This window comes from Magallana gigas, chromosome 6 (assembly GCF_963853765.1).
Source record: "Magallana gigas chromosome 6, xbMagGiga1.1, whole genome shotgun sequence".
Taxonomy (NCBI): domain Eukaryota; kingdom Metazoa; phylum Mollusca; class Bivalvia; order Ostreida; family Ostreidae; genus Magallana; species Magallana gigas.
Window position 1 is genome coordinate 53748737 of NC_088858.1, and position 14127 is coordinate 53762863.

General features: G+C 35.1%; 1 protein-coding gene across 2 annotated transcripts; it reads right to left on the bottom strand.

The window, feature by feature from the left end:
- Nucleotides 1–1770: 1770 nt before the first annotated feature.
- On the bottom strand, nt 1771–12643 carry LOC105330398 (tubulin polyglutamylase complex subunit 2). 2 transcript variants are annotated; one of them, XM_066087774.1, is made up of 10 exons: nt 12490–12643; nt 12312–12391; nt 11562–11649; nt 11030–11170; nt 9514–9615; nt 9055–9120; nt 5792–5955; nt 2830–2969; nt 2233–2301; nt 1771–1975 (listed from the first exon to the last, which is right to left on the bottom strand). In XM_066087774.1, the coding sequence occupies exons 1-10, from the start codon at nt 12554–12556 to the stop codon at nt 1906–1908; spliced, it is 987 nt and encodes a 328-aa protein (XP_065943846.1). In that variant the 5' UTR covers nt 12557–12643; the 3' UTR covers nt 1771–1905. The 2 variants fall into 2 exon arrangements, with proteins under 2 accessions (XP_065943846.1, XP_065943848.1); XM_066087776.1 differs by lacking the exon at nt 9055–9120 and having other exon boundaries at nt 1776–1975.
- Between the last annotated feature and the right edge of the window lie 1484 nt (nt 12644–14127).

The window sequence follows — 14127 nt, forward strand, 5'->3', positions numbered from 1 at the left end:
CAGAGGGCGTATTACGCTGTGCTTCAACATATTTCGAATATTATGCGCCTACGGTTCGCTGTAGAAATCACGTTATTCCTATATAAAAGCAGTAAAATTTTCTTGAAAATTAAGACATTCAGTGTAACAAAATAAATAGTGCCTGTTTGGGAGGATAACAGTTGAAATTGACACCCCTCGAAAAACCATTTTCAACCTCCGCTTTGCGTCGGTTGACAATGGTTTTCTCGGGGTGTCAATTTCAACTGTTACCCTCCCAAACAGGCACTATTTATATAATGTTACCCGTTGCTAAGTGCGTGCGTCTTAACAAATCAGATTTCAGTATTTAACTTGAAAGTATAACAAAATCAATTATGAACACTTTAGAGTTTACACCATAGCTGGCTGCTTTCATATAACTCACAAATGGATGTTTAGAAGAACTATTTTTTTTTGGGGGGGGGGGTGGGCGGTGGGGTGTTATACTCTTATGTGGAACTTTGCATTCCTCCTTGGGCCACTCCATTGGTCTGTTGGTCATAGAGACGCTCTGTTGGTATATCGCACATTTTTAATGCCCTAATCCATCACCCAAAACATTTTTATATATAATTTTTATGATCCTACTTTGAAAAAAGAGTACAGTATTCCTTTATTTCAACAAGTGATATATTTCTATTAAACATGGGTTGCTTTTCTATTAAACGTGGATTGCTTTTTTGCCAAGTTTGGTTGAAAAGGTTTAGTAAATTAAGAAAAGAAGTACATTCAGAATTAAAAGTTTATGAACAAATATTTGCATTCAGTGTATATTTCCCCTTATCTTTGTATTGGAAATTTGCGACGTTCAATTTTCTATGAATACACTTTGATAATTTATGCGCCATGTGCATATAAATATAACGCTTTCACGTGTTTTGAGTATATTTATTTTTGTAAGATTAAATGAAACGTCCAACCTTACATGACCAGTTTGATATGTACTTTTGAAAAATAATCATTTAATTACCGGTATATCTACTTCTTAATAAAAAATATTTTTCTCTACAAAGTTACTCACACTATATTTTTAGTCGCGGAAGCCAACTAAATAACATGTTAATATGGCTGTTCTATGTATGTTTCATATCCCTGACTATGAGCGCAAATAATGACTTTACAGTGGTGATACACACAATATTTCATACAAATAGACATCAGTATGAAAATATAAATATAAGCATTGAATGCTTATTTTTGGATGTCGTCGGTCCTATGACACACCAAGCGGTGCAGACAAATTATCATACGACATCCAAAAATAAGCATTCAATGCTTATATGAATGCCAGACAACAGTTGATCAGGAAACCTCGTACGTACCGTCGGTATGTGTGATCAAATGAAAAGGGAATATGTCAGCATACTTCGTGTAATGTCATATTTGTTAAACACATCATTCCTAAATCAATGTAGTACCATGTGTGAGCATTGTCCTCACAGGGTGGCACAGTCACCAAGTTCTGAGTACAGAAGCGTCAATGGAATATACTCTTTGTTTGTTAAATAATAACTACAATATAGTACCCCAAGCAGTCTCATCTGATGATACTAACAAACTGTATGCATTTAATTATTCACTTAAATTAATTTATATACAGTAACATAGTTATGTCACAAAGGTTGAAACACTTACCAGGAACCACACTTGTCTTATTTGTAACTCACTCCAGTTGGCATGTTCACATAATACGCAAACGCTTGAGTTCTTCTTATACATTTTAATAGATATGACAATAATTACCCCCTCCCCCAATAATTACAAGAATATCATAAAGTCTATAACTATAGCTACACACATGTACATATTTATAATGTAGCTTGAAGTTTTTATGACTGACACTATATACACAGTTAATAAATACATGTATAATGGTACAAGCATTCACTTGGTGATTTTGTTGGGGAGTTGGGATGTTGACGCTGATGTCCTAAGACCTGACACTTGTTGAGACCTACAAGAAAACAAAACAACAGGTAAATCGGAAATTTTCACCTATCATGTAGACCTGGATATTGTTTCACTCTAAAAATATTACAAACATCTTGAAAAATTGAAATATGACAACTATCGATATACTTTCAAACTATTTGAAAAATTTCTTTTAACAGAAATTTTCCATGGAATTTGAACATAATTAATGGATAAAAATAAATAAAAATGTGTTTAATTGATCACAGATAGAGTTCTTAACAAGATTCTGAGTCTTACTTTGCTGATGTGATGACCGTTTTTTTCTTGGCATTGGCTGCATTAGGCTGAGATGAGGAAGCTGGCTTTCTGCAAAAAATCATAGACTGCAATGTAAATGGAGTTTCTTTATGAACAATATCCAGCCTGGCTGGTTTTATGAATGGCTATGTAGGAACATGTACAAGCTATGTGTTATATGGATCTCAACATGCAGAGCTGATTTGTATATGACAATATGTTTTAACAACTGTTTATGCTAGTTGATATTGGTGAGTTGTGACACCACTGTATCTTCCCATGATGACATGACTATTTTAGAATCTTGTATTGTGCTCTAGCTCTATTGATAACAGTAATATGTCATGTACAACACAATACTGTATGATGATAATTATGGAAAGCATGGAAAAATCAATACCATTGTATATTTTTGGCTGCACTGCTTCACTGCCATTGCATTGTTTGACAGTACAACAATACTTACATACCTATACATGTACTGGTATTCTATTTTGCAACACATTTTGATAACAGTTCCTAGTAACTTAATTCTTCATCTGTGCTGACAGCGAGAAAATTGCCAAGCTTCATACAGTTTACTCATGCAGTGCTTACTTTTTGTCCGTCTTCCCCTTGAAGACCTTGCCAATGTCAAGGACACTCCCGGACTTTGGGATGGAGGGCAATGTGTGGGGGTCACACATTGACTCCCGGTCCAGTTCTAGCCGTGTGGGGGCATACATGTTGAACCATTGCTGTGTATGGAAAAATTTATCAAAATAAAATTATCCTTCTTAAAATATATTATAATACAAATGCACATGCAAAAGCTTTTGCAAATGTTCAACTCAAAGTAAATTAAAGCCTGCAGACCCTGTCATGCTCTCTCTCTCTCTCTCTCTCTCTCTCTCTCTCTCTCTCTCTCTCTCTCTCTCTCTCTCTCTCTCTCTCTCTCTCTCTCTCTCTTCTCTAACTTGCTGTGTACTGGTATTTCTTGCTCACTAATGTTATCTATGCTTAATGACTGGGCTTGAAGGGATATCTCTGTCTTCCTTTTCTTTATTTTGAGCATTGATTTTCATTGCTGCTGATTGAGCTCAGACATACCCTTCATTTTCTTTCTATCTTTCTCAATTACTTATGCTTGCTGACTAAGCCCTGAGCTAACTGTGCTCATTGACTAAGTCCTGGCCCCGGGGCCATAAAACTTAGACGTGCTCACTTTTGATCTCAGTCTCACCTTTTCACTATATGTTCCTTTTGTAAAACTGAGACTTAGATCAAAAGTAAGCTCATCTAAGTTTTATGGCCCTGGGGCCAGAGTTACCCATGCTTGTTGACTGAGCCCTGAGTTACCTGTGCCTGTTAACTGAGCCCTGAGTTACCTATGCTTGTTGAATAAGCTCTGAGTTACCTGTGTCTGTTCACTAAGTTCCTGAGTTACCTATGCTTGTTGACTGAGTCTTGAGTAACCTATGCTTGTTGACTAAGTCCTGAGTTACCTATGCCTGTTGACTGAGCCCTGAGTTACCTGTGCCTGTTGAATAAGCCCTGAGTTACCTATGCTTGTTGACTAAGCCCTGAGTTACCTGTGATTGTTAACTGAGTCTTGAGTTACCTATGCTTGTTGACTGAGTCTTGAGTGACCTGTGCTAAATGATTGAGCCCTGAGTTACCTATGCTTGTTGACTGAGTCTTGAGTTACCTATGCTTGTTGACTAAGTCCTGAGTTACCTGTGTCTGTTGACTAAGTCCTGAGTTACCTGTGCCTGTTGACTGAGCCCTGAGTTACCTGTGCCTGTTAACTGAGCCCTGAGTTACCTGTGCTTGATGATTGAGCCCTGAGTTACCTGTGTTTGTTAAATAAGCTCTGAGTTATCTGGGCCTGTTGACTTCGCTCTGAGTTACCTATGCTTGTTGACTAAGTCCTGAGTTACCTATCATTGTTGATTAAGTCCTGAGTTACATGTGCCTGTTGACTGAGCCCATAGCAGGGTTTGACACTAAGGCACGTCCGACCGACATTGTCTAGTAAACGATAGGTCTGGTCGGGTTAAATGTCTGTGTACTAGCCCGACTGGTCTGTGAAAAAAAAGTGTGCACATACTTTTTCTCTAATATTCATATCAATAGAAGTAAAAGCACTTTTTCCTAACAGGCTTAAATTCTACAAACCGTAATTTAAGTACAACCCAAGGACTAACCTATAGGATGAAGTGGGGGGAATACTCTCTTTTTGATCGGTAACTTCGCCGGAATTTCCTATGAACGAAAAGCCCAAGTCGCCCTGTACACGGAGTTCATATAATCGTGTAATTTAACCCCAAGGGCAATAAAATGATAATTTTTTAATTCTAAAGACGTCTTCACAAACTCAGTTTATGTCTCTTGTGATTAATTAATCTAGTCTGTCTTATCTTTAGGGGTTATAAATACGGGTGATGCAACCACAAGCTGTACAAAACGATGTTTATTACTTTAAGGCCGGTGTTGATATAACAGTGAATTTGTTGGTAACTTGCAATTAGTAAATAACACTGCTAAAATAATCATAAACCCTTCTTATAATATCTTTTTACAAAATCTAAATCCTCAACATAATGGTTGGGTTGGACTTCCATGTTTCTCTGTTAAGGAGAAGTAAAGTCTCCCGAAAGTTTTGTTGGTCCCTGGTCAACCATTGAATACTTGTATCATTATTAGTACAGTTTGAATAAAATTAAATCTTAAATAGTGTTTAAATGATTCATTATTGGTAAAGATAAACCAAATGATACAATTAAACAGAAATAGGTATTTAATATGTTATGTTTGTCATTTTTAACTTTTAGTTTATTTTTGTCAAAATTGGTCAGGGCTAGTAGTAAAAGAGTCAGTGCTAGTGAAAAATTGCTGAGATAGCCCGACTGGTCTAGTCATTAAAAAACTTAATGTCAAACCCTGCATAGTTACCTATCCTTGTTGAAAAAGCTCTGAGTTATCTGTGCCTGTGTTACCTGTTCCTGCTGACTAAGCCCTGACTTACCTGTGTCTCTTGACTTCACTCTGAGTTACCCATGCTTGTTGACTAAGTCCTAAGTTACCTATGCCTGTTGACTATGCTCTGAGTTACCTATGCTTGTTGACTAAGTCCTGAGTTACCTGTGCCTGTTGACTGAGCTATGAGTTACCTATGCTTGTTGACTAACTCCAGAGGTACCTGTGCCTGTTGACTACACTCTGAGTTACCTTTTGCTTGTTGACTAAGTCCTGAGTTACCTGTGCCTGTTGACTGAGTCCTGAGTTACCTGTGCCTGTTGACTGAGTCCTGAGTTACCTGTGATTGTTGACTGAGCCTTGTGTTAGCTGTTCCTGTTGAATAAGCTCTGAGTTATGTATGCTTGTTGATGAAGTACTGAGTTACCTATGCTTGTTGAATAAGCTCTGAGTTACCTGTGTCTGCTGACTTATTCCTGAGTTACCTGTGCCTTCTGACTGAGCCATAAGTTACCTGTGCATAATGAATAAGCCTATAGATATCTGTGCCGTCTGACTGAACCCTGGCTTACCTGTGCTTGTTGATTGAACCCTGGCTTACCTGTGCCTGCTGACTGAGCCCGATGTCTGTGAGGGCGTACTGCCACTGGGGAAGCCCCATGTGCATCAGCAGCAGTCTGTAGTAGGCCACGAATGAGTCGGACAGGAAGTGCCATCGTAACGCCCGGTCCAGGAACCAGATCTCAACCCGCGGCTCGTTTCCTCCTGTTAAACATTTCCTAGCATTTTAGTATATGATTTTTGTAAAGTTTGATTTTATTTAAAACTGTTTAAAACAGAAATTTACAAAATGAGAAACATTCTCACGTCTGGGTTTTTATAATTAACATATACAGGTAATTTTCCCAGAAAAATGCAGGAACGAAGTACAATTTTCAAATTTTTTAATAAAATTTGTAATTCAATCAGTTAAAAGCATAATCAATAAATAGACATACAATTAATATTATTGTTTCTCATAACTATGGAGTTAATTATCATCTCTCTTTTTTTAAACATTAGGAATGATTTTGCTTTATGTTTAATTTTAGGTATGAAAGTATAGCACTGTTCTCAAAGTCAAATCATCATGATTATAAACAAACAGAAGTGAAATCACATTTATCAAATCAATAAAGGGAATGATTTAACCTGTCATTAAGCTGTTTGTCTGGGATTCAATATGACAGATATTTTACAGAGAACACATCACAAACACCCCCATCCTACATCTACGGGCAATCTGCTACGTTGTAAACACTAAAGGGGGAAATCGAAAAGGGGACATCTAATAAAACCACACACCAACAGACAGACAGATGGATAGCTACACACTGGGAACCTACTGGACAAGTCTAGCTCATAAAACAGAATTGGACTGTTTGAATCCATCTTTGCTGACTGAAGTTTTTTGCTTATTATAACAAGAAAATTATTAGAGATTGAGTATCAGATTTATAAACTTACATGTACTAAGACTTCTAAGAGCCCTAATAGTACAAATCTATAGGATGTAAAATTGATCCCAAATATTTATCACTTATTTGGATATACAGTTACAAAAACATTTATTGATATACAGGATATTGATAACAAATACTCTTCTGTATAATCATGATCTTACTTAGACAACTCCTTATTCCCCCACTAACCCATACCATCCTTATTCATTAAACATACCAGTATATTCTGTAGATATTATAAGGATGCATATTGGGATTTTTACATACAAATATCCTTGAATTCATAATTATACAGAATACATGAAATTATCCCAATATCATTTCTTTTTAGATTAAATTTTGCAAAATGAGTATAAAAATACCTATAACAATACCTATCCTGATTATTTTTACAGGATAATTATACCAATATCCTACCTAAATATAGATACATGTAACAGGATAACTGTACCAATATCCATCCTTATTAAATATTCAGGATAAACATACAAATTTCATCCTCATTAGATTTACAGGATAATTATCCCAATATCCATCCTTATAAGATTTACACTACAATATAAGTATCCCAATACAATGCCCACTCTTACTAGATTTACAGGACAATAATTCATCCTTTTTAGGTTTTTAGGTAGCGGCAGATCTATAGCTCTCTGGTTGAAAAAATTCGGATAGACAAACCATTATTAGGATACTTATACCAAAAAAATACCCATCATTTCTGGATTTGCAGGATAAATATACCAATTTCCATCCTTATTAGATTTACAAGATAATTATCCTAATAATCATCCTTATAAGATTTGCAGTCAAAGTAACCTAATACCAATCCAATTAGATTTACAGTATGGGTATCCCAATACCCATCCAGACTAGATTTAAATGGGGCGCCATGTTAATATTTTTGAGGTATTTTCTAATATCAAAGAATGGTTTTCTGATATCAAGAATTCAGTTTTTTGATATCAAAAATTAACTTTAATTCTTGATATCAACAAATCTATTTTAGAATATTAGAAAATCATTTTTTGAAATCAAGAATTTGAATTTGTGATATCAAAAAATGATTTTCTGATATCACAAAATAGATTTTTTTATAACAATTTTTTTTTTTTAATATCAAGAATTTTTTTTTCACATCAATTATTCGAATTATTGATATCAGATATTTATTTTTTGATATAAAAAAATACATGTACCTCAAAAATATTAAAATGGCGCCTCCTAGATTTACAGGATAACAATTCCTTATTAGATGTACAGGAAAATTATATCAATATCCATCCTTGTTAGATTTACAGGATAAGTATCCAAATAGTTGTCCGTAAAAGATTACAGGATAATTATTCTAATATCTATCCATATCAGATTTACAGGATAATTATCACAATATCCATCAATCTTTATCAAATGTAAAGGAAAATGATACAAATACATACAAAAACAATCCGGATAATTGACCAAGAATATCTTGAATTTACAAATAAGTTATTCATACTTATAATCTAAAATACCACAAAACCCACAATAAAACGGATATAAAGTAAATAACTCAATGATTACACATCCTCTACATCAGGGTGCAGTACATTTACATACAGTAACCAGTGTAGTGGGTGTGAGGATACAGCGATATAGAGTGTCATATATACACAGTGGGATCTAAAGATTGAGTCCAGGTAAACTTTCAGGCTTTATGAGAAATATCCTCATCAAAATGAGAGATAAAAATCCCTGTGGCCACACCAATTTTATTTCTTGCTCGTCAAACCTGAGTGTTCATATTTAAACAAAACTATACAAATAATATTATTTTAAATTTTCCACTACCTGAAAATTCAGTTATTTTTCCCACTTCATTCTTCTAATTCATAATTTTTTTAATCTGAAAACTTTAAAAATATATAATCGTATTTAACTCATTTCACCACTCAAATTCAATTTTGTATCGCTAGAAAATTTTGCCAGCTAAAAAAATAATATTGCATGTATTAATATTAAATCACTCACCCATTCATACCTTTTTCATCAGATAGCCAACATGCAAGAAATTGAATTGGTGTGGCCCGTTTTAAAATCTCTATCAAATTAATTTTTTGAAGCATTGAAAGCAGCATAGAGCATGGAAGTTTATTTGAATCCAGATTGTACCAGGAAAGTTGGCCATTTCTGCATGATATGCTGTCACCAGTCACACAAAGACGTAGAACTGTTGTATGGGGCTGAAATGCACCACATCCCACAAAACACCGCGAACCACACAACACCACCCACCACATAACAGAGACTGTGTGACCAGGACGTTACCATGCCCAAAAAGCCAGGGGAAGTAACTACCATAAGTAGGAGGAGAAAGTCATACCAAATCGTACAAGTTCAGATGTGTATTTGCCATCAAATATTTCATTGGCATCAAAATAGGACATTCCTGATAAATTACAATGCAAGGCCAGTGTTAGAATGTGAGGTACATGAGTGAACAAATAGTAGCAATGTTATTAAAAGACAATTTAGATTGTTTTTGATTTGACAAAGGGTTTTTTTTGCATATTAAACAGACATGCATCCCTCAAAAATTGACAAACTGGAGCATGCAGGCACAAAATATCACATGAATAATATAACGATTAATTTTTTGGTGAGTTTCAAGTTAACTGAAATTCTTTCATGAGTAAATTGTTATACAGAAATAAACAAATATTATTAATATAATCTGACATTCAATAGGAATATACTGTACATTTACAATTCCATCTTAGGCCAGTGTGAAAAGGGAGATAAATCAGACTATCCCACATAATTTTTGGAAGTGAAGAGTTACCTGTCCTGCTTTCTTTATACACGAGGCACACTCGCCCGTACCCGTCACACGGATCTAACTCAAACACCTTACACCTGTTGTCAAAGGTCGGCTTCTCCTGCCCTACACAAAAACAATAAGACACAGTTAACATCCTGATCATAGGCCAGGCTTAGAATAGTTTGACTTTAATTTAAACTTACAAATTTATAAGAATATTAGATCTTAATATTTACAAAACTGGCTAAGGATGAGAAATTATTACTTTTTCAGGCAATGCATGCACTAGTATTCCATGTTCAATCCCCATTTGTAATCTGACACACCCTATATTTGAAACATGTATTTCAAATTGTGATGAAGCAGAAGGAATTATCCTCAAATGATCTGCTTTGCTCTTTGCCATTCATTTTGCATTGTGCATGCATATGGTTTAATTGTTACTTCAAAGTTTCTGTTCTAGTCCATAATATCATATTACATGCATGTACATCTGTTTATTACCTGACAGTATTGTGTTTCCCATTATAAGATATTTTAGACTATGGTATATCTCACATAAGATATATTCTATTTAATCTGCATTAACCTTTTTGTCTGATCTATCTCGCTCGCTACTAATTTTTGTCTCAAATAATCTGTGTCTCCATATATATCACAGAATCCATTTTGTAACATCTTTCTTCATAGCTGCAGAAATGTAGCTCCATGGGAAATTTGGGTTGACAAAGCATGGAGCTACAGTTCCATTCATACAAAAAAACTGTATATTTATTGTGCATAAAAAGTTGTGCATGGTTTTGGACTTATTAAACTTATTTAGGAATATATTTTGTGAAATTCCTGGCACATTTTACTTTAGATGTCATAACTCTGAATATCTTTAAACACCCTCACCAGCCCCTTAAAGTAAAATGGTGTGGGCTTTTTATGGATGAAAATGGTGGCTTTTGATCCCGACTTCAATCTTTCAGAGGTCTGTTAGGGTGTTTAGGAAAATGTTTGATGAAAGTAAAGTGGTGAATCAGTAGTAAAATATCAAAGGAATTTTTTAGTATGAAAATATTTACAGAATACTGTAGTAGTTGGGGCTATATGGATTGAGGATATCAGCCTGGGTAGCTCTGTGGTAGAGCTCTTGACTAGAGTTACATGGGTCCCGGGTTCTATTCCCAGTCATATGTTTTCAATGTATTTAGAACCATTTTAACAAAAGCTTGGACTTTGGGTCCAAACATCACTATGACGTAGGCCTGTCTATTTCATTGCTGGCCACTCAGCCATGGCTCTTTGAAATCAACAAGATAAGACTACGCAATCGGTGTATATTTCACTTGAAACCAGCATCATTTTAACTTGTTTTGACGCAAGAAATACATAGTTACATCCTACTGAAAGTCCAAGGCCTTTTTAAAATGGCTCTATATATTTCACAGTCAGTTGCTGCTTAAAACTTTCTTAATTATCTCACTGATAATCTTTCTCTCAGACTTTCTCACATTTGCTGTCATAGACAATCTCACTGACACACACAAACCTGACACTGGGTCCTCGGTGTCTGAGTCTCCATCAAGGTCGGCCAGGGTCGGGTTTACATGACTAGGGGCAATGCTTCCACCGATGCGGGTCAGCTGACTTAGTTTGTTGATGTGGAGTTTACCCAGAGGAATTGGGCCGTCTTAAGTGCAAGGATAAATATCAATGATAATCTTTGAATACATAATTCTAACTTTCATTATTTCATTATTTTCCTATCCCAAAATCTCATAATATATAATTTTGGTGTCATGTTACAGTATCCTTTAGTTTTTAAGTGTATCTTAAAGTGGTGTGTTGTCACATATTTGGAGAAAAATTATTGTTTAACAAGTTATAATAGATTTGATTTAAAATCTAATATTAATTAAAATAGCAATTTTCTGAATGTTTGTTTGCAGATATTAAAATATGAACTTGTAATTGAATATTGTAACAAGTAACATATAACTCTGATACATGTACTTTCAAGTGAGCTTATTTTTTGTTCAGCCTATCATTGTACCGTAGGTGGATCCCTGCTAATCACTTACTGTCCATTTTCACACACCATGTCAACTTGTACCCATCAGTCGTCAGGTAAAAATTCTTTAAATCTTCTGGTAGGAAACATGTGTTCCTCTGAAACAAAGACTTATAGTATATAATACTAGCTGCAGGTCTGTAGCTTCCAGTCTGAAAAATTCGGATGGACAACCTGGGAGCTACAGTACTGTCACCCATTGAAAAAATTGTGTATTTATTGTGCACAAAAACGTGCACTAGTTTTGGACTGATTAACCTTATATATATGCAAATTCTGTGCAAACTGTTTGTACCATTAAATTATTTATGCTATTTACTAATGATATTATATCTCTACTTGCCTCAGATCGTCTTTAAATCACCATTACGGCCCAATACAGTGAAGTGATGCAATTTGTTTACATGTTAAAGTGGCAACTCTTGAACTCAATGTAAAATTAACATACATGATTTTCTGAGGTTGGTAGCATGTTCCCGAGAGACTCAGAGGCATGTAAAGAGACAATATCAGTTGTAAATTGCATGAAGAATTTAATGGTTCTAATTGTTTTTGAGCGCAATAAATACAAAAGTTTTTTAATGGATTGCACTGTAGCTCCCAAGTCGTCCATCCGAATGGTTTCAGACCGGAAGCTACAGACATGCAGCTAATATAATAGATGAATAGTATAACCATCCCTCTCTTTTCTCTCTCTATCTCTCTCTCGTGATAAATCAAGAAGAGACAATAACTAAAAATATTGTTATCGTTTGTTCACCTGTTCCCACATAAGGACAGCATGTCTATCAGCCGGAGTTCGTTGGTCTAGGTCCACTTTACACACACCATTTTTCTTCCCTGAAATATTTTATTGTAAGGTCGTTGATTGCACATTAAAAATGTACACACAATGCTACAATATGTTTTTTATCATCTTCCAAGGAAACGCAAAATACCTAAGTACGTGATAATGCCGACATTGAGTTGATCTAACAAACTCTTGGTTTTGTCAAGGTCTTCCATCAGAAACTTCAACTTGGGTTTCCATCGGTTTGTTTACTGATCAATGTCGAAATATTTCTTGATGGCATTCTGTTATTTTTTAAAGAATAAAAGCGTTAATAAGATTCCAAAGGTTCGCGATAATTCAAACTTCGATCCCGAATAAAATTCATTCAGAGCGCCAGCACTTCTCTGACCTGTGCATGCATCATAAAGTATGTATAATAGTTGTTGACCGAAAATAATGGAATATGTAAATTTAGATTGAGTATCAGTTTTTTGGGTGTTTTTTTGTTTTTGTTTTTGTTTTTGTTTGTTTGTTTGTTTGTTTTTTTTTTTTTTGGGGGGGGGGGGGGGGGGTTAATACAATTAGCCATTGATCGGAAAGAAATTACTTTGCAAAGCCTAAGCAATCAATAGAAATCTGAAACATAATGTATATGGGACTCTTTTTTGGGAATAATTAAATCATTTTTTTATAATCATTATAATTGTGATAATTTTTAACCGCGAGGCCTGCGTTGACTGAGATAAGTACCAGCAAAATAACGACGCTCGTCAGTATCTGGACACGACCGTTTACTTTAAAAACAAACTATGTATACATGAAATGTAACTTTTTTGGAATGGAATTTTATATCGGATCGAAAATTTTCAGCCGATAAAAATTATCAGCTAGGAATGCTGGATGATTTAATTAGTTCAAACATTATCTTATTCGAAAAAAAAATACTTTAAATGGGAGTAGCAATCATAGCCAATAAATCATCACAGCCCCCCCCCCCCTCCTACAGATAGACATGTTGCATCTACCCCCTGTAGCAATGACGTCGCTGAAGAGTCAAATTTTAATATGAGGGACCCATGCCGAGTATCATTAAACTTCAGAAAACATTTAAAGTTGCATTACATGTTTTCTATTCCACATGTGGAGCGGGGTGTAGCGAGGTAAATTCTGAGAGCGTGCTTGAGGCAATAATAAATCTACGAACGAAACGGCACACATCGGGGAAATCAGGATCACGGCTGTTTTAACTTTATGAGGAATTATGTACTTTTATATAAAAAAGAAGAAAGAGAGAATTTAGCGGTATATGTAAACAAACATTGGTATTTAATGAAAAGAACGGATCCCGATCGAACAACTGAACAAAGCTAGGCAGACAGACGGGCAAAAGAAGAGACCCGGGACACTCCAGACAGAGGTCATTAATCTTCGTATATGTATAACACCGTTGACTATTTCCAGATTTGTCGCGGTGCAGTTTATTCATCGATTTAAAGAATAAACCAATACCCGCAGGAAGACATAAATTCGGATGTCGTCTTTTGAGCGGTGACTTTAAAACACCAACAGTTTGACAGTGTGGTAGAGATGTTTATGAATGGGACTCCAGTTTCGGGGTAGATCGAGTTTCGCTTCACACAAGAAAAGTGTTAAGGCATGGGCCCTATTTATTTGTGTTAAAGTAGATCCAGTGTTCTGTGACGTCATACTTTATTGTAAAACTTTGAATTCTTTAAAATTTGTGCAAGATAGTTTTATTTATTCTATGATAATATAATCTCATGAATGCAATTAGAAATATTGT

Excerpts from the sequence above, each read along its gene's own strand:
- LOC105330398 (XM_066087774.1), bottom strand. The coding sequence starts at position 12,556 with ATGGAAGACCTTGACAAAACCAAGAGTTTGTTAGATCAACTCAATGTC. Across the intron at positions 9,121-9,513 it reads GTATAAAGAAAGCAGGACAG|GAATGTCCTATTTTGATGCC; the intron begins GTAACTCTTCAC and ends GTAATTTATCAG. Across the intron at positions 2,970-5,791 it reads GGCTCAGTCAGCAGGCACAG|CAATGGTTCAACATGTATGC; the intron begins GTAAGCCAGGGT and ends TTCCATACACAG.